Genomic DNA, 1,696 nt, shown 5'->3' with positions numbered 1-1,696 from the left:
TTTAAAATAGTCTACATGTATGTAATATACAAACTTAATTAATTAATTACATTTTAATATGAACATTGTGCCCACATTGACGAGTTATTAGTTTTGAATTCAATATCAATTACATTAATTGGATTAAACGACGATCGATGACTTTTGTTAGTCCATTACAATAATGATCCGTTTCGAGAGCCTAGTTTGAACGTTGAACTGTCCAAATATGTCGGCCCAAGTGCCACCGTTGAAGCGTAATAATTACTTGCCAACCTCAAATATTATACAACAGATGAAATATTTGCTTATACTTGAAACATTGTTCGGGATAAACCGTTTGTATATATGTGGGTATCGAAAGTGGATCCTGTGGCTGAGTTACATTTACGACGTGATGCTACATATCTTGGTGGGATTTTTAATAATTATAAGTATATTCGGCGTAACCCATCAGTATTTTTATAAAATAACGACAGGCGTCGAGTATATGTTGTTATCCTCTGGCGCTTTGTTGCTACAAAGGAAAAAAATGAGTAGATTTTTTAAGAGCCTTCAAACGTTTGATGATGATCTGAACATTGGTACGGAAGTGTCCCAATTGTCCCCAAAAAGATGGTACCTATACGGTTTGGGTGTTATAATCGTATACAGTGTCCTTGAAAACTTTTACTTAGTACTTTTTGTCTTTCAATCGCATGATTTATCGATGTTAGCCGACCTCACTTATATACCAGTTATGGCTCATGACGTGGAAATGGTTTTGTTCTGTTATTTACTTGTTACAATATTAAGAAGACTTTCGGTTCTAAAAGCGCACGTTGCTAAAGTATTTTCTATTAACATGGAAGATCGTATCGATTGTGAAGATTCGAGTAAATTGGAAGCTTTGTCAAATAGAGCAAACCTCAGCGTTAGTTCTGCGCACAGACTCTACGATCTACTTCATAAATGTTCGGAAGAGCTCAGTTCTATCATGAGTCTTTCGGTAAAGTACTGCTTTTTCTTACATTTTTATAATAATAAAAAAGACTTGCGTATATTTATTTACTTAAATAAAGTTAAATTAAGTCTCATTGTTGTCTATTAAAGTGTTTTGTTAAGGAGTAATATTACTATAAAAATACAAATTTAAAAAAAATTGGTATATTTCCAGATGATAGTGATGATAGTGACATCAGGATTATCGACAATATTCTTTTTAAAAAATACGATAAATTTGTTTCAGTCTGCTACAACTCATCCTTGTTTAAACGTATGTATTCATATTTTATGTTTAAATAAGTTAATCATGATTTGTTAACACTTAATTTTTAATGACTCATAGAATATCCTCACATCATAGTTTTCAATACTTTTAAAACTTCGATGTACTTCCGAATTTATAATATTATATATAATAGTATGATGTACCTTATACTTTTAAAAGTGTAAGTACTCTTCTTGTAATATGTACTTTAATCTATTTTCAATACCTTCAAATTTCCGATACCTTGTGTATTAAATTTGGAATTTTCCCATTCTCTCTTATTTAATAAAATTAATACATTTTATGCTCGTGTCAAATTATAAAAAAAAAGGCGAAAGGTGGAAAGCGCTGATAATTTACATGAAGCAAGAAAAGCGAATATAACATTTCTTATATTCAATGTAATTATATTTTTATTATTTACTTCAAATTAAATTAAGAACCATGTAAGTATTTCTTGTTTGTGTT

The 1,696-nt window shown here is 30.1% G+C and overlaps 1 protein-coding gene across 1 annotated transcript; it reads left to right on the top strand.

Moving 5' to 3' along the window:
• Positions 1-208: 208 nt before the first annotated feature.
• Positions 209-1,139, top strand: LOC124535421. Its single transcript, XM_047111633.1, has 3 exons — positions 209-413; positions 696-972; positions 1,136-1,139. The coding sequence occupies exons 1-3, from the start codon at positions 209-211 to the stop codon at positions 1,137-1,139; spliced, it is 486 nt and encodes a 161-aa protein (XP_046967589.1).
• The last annotated feature ends 557 nt before the right edge of the window (positions 1,140-1,696 follow it).

This window comes from Vanessa cardui, chromosome 14 (genome assembly GCF_905220365.1).
Source record: "Vanessa cardui chromosome 14, ilVanCard2.1, whole genome shotgun sequence".
Lineage (NCBI taxonomy): Eukaryota > Metazoa > Arthropoda > Insecta > Lepidoptera > Nymphalidae > Vanessa > Vanessa cardui.
This window is presented reverse-complemented; position numbering and strand designations above follow the sequence as displayed.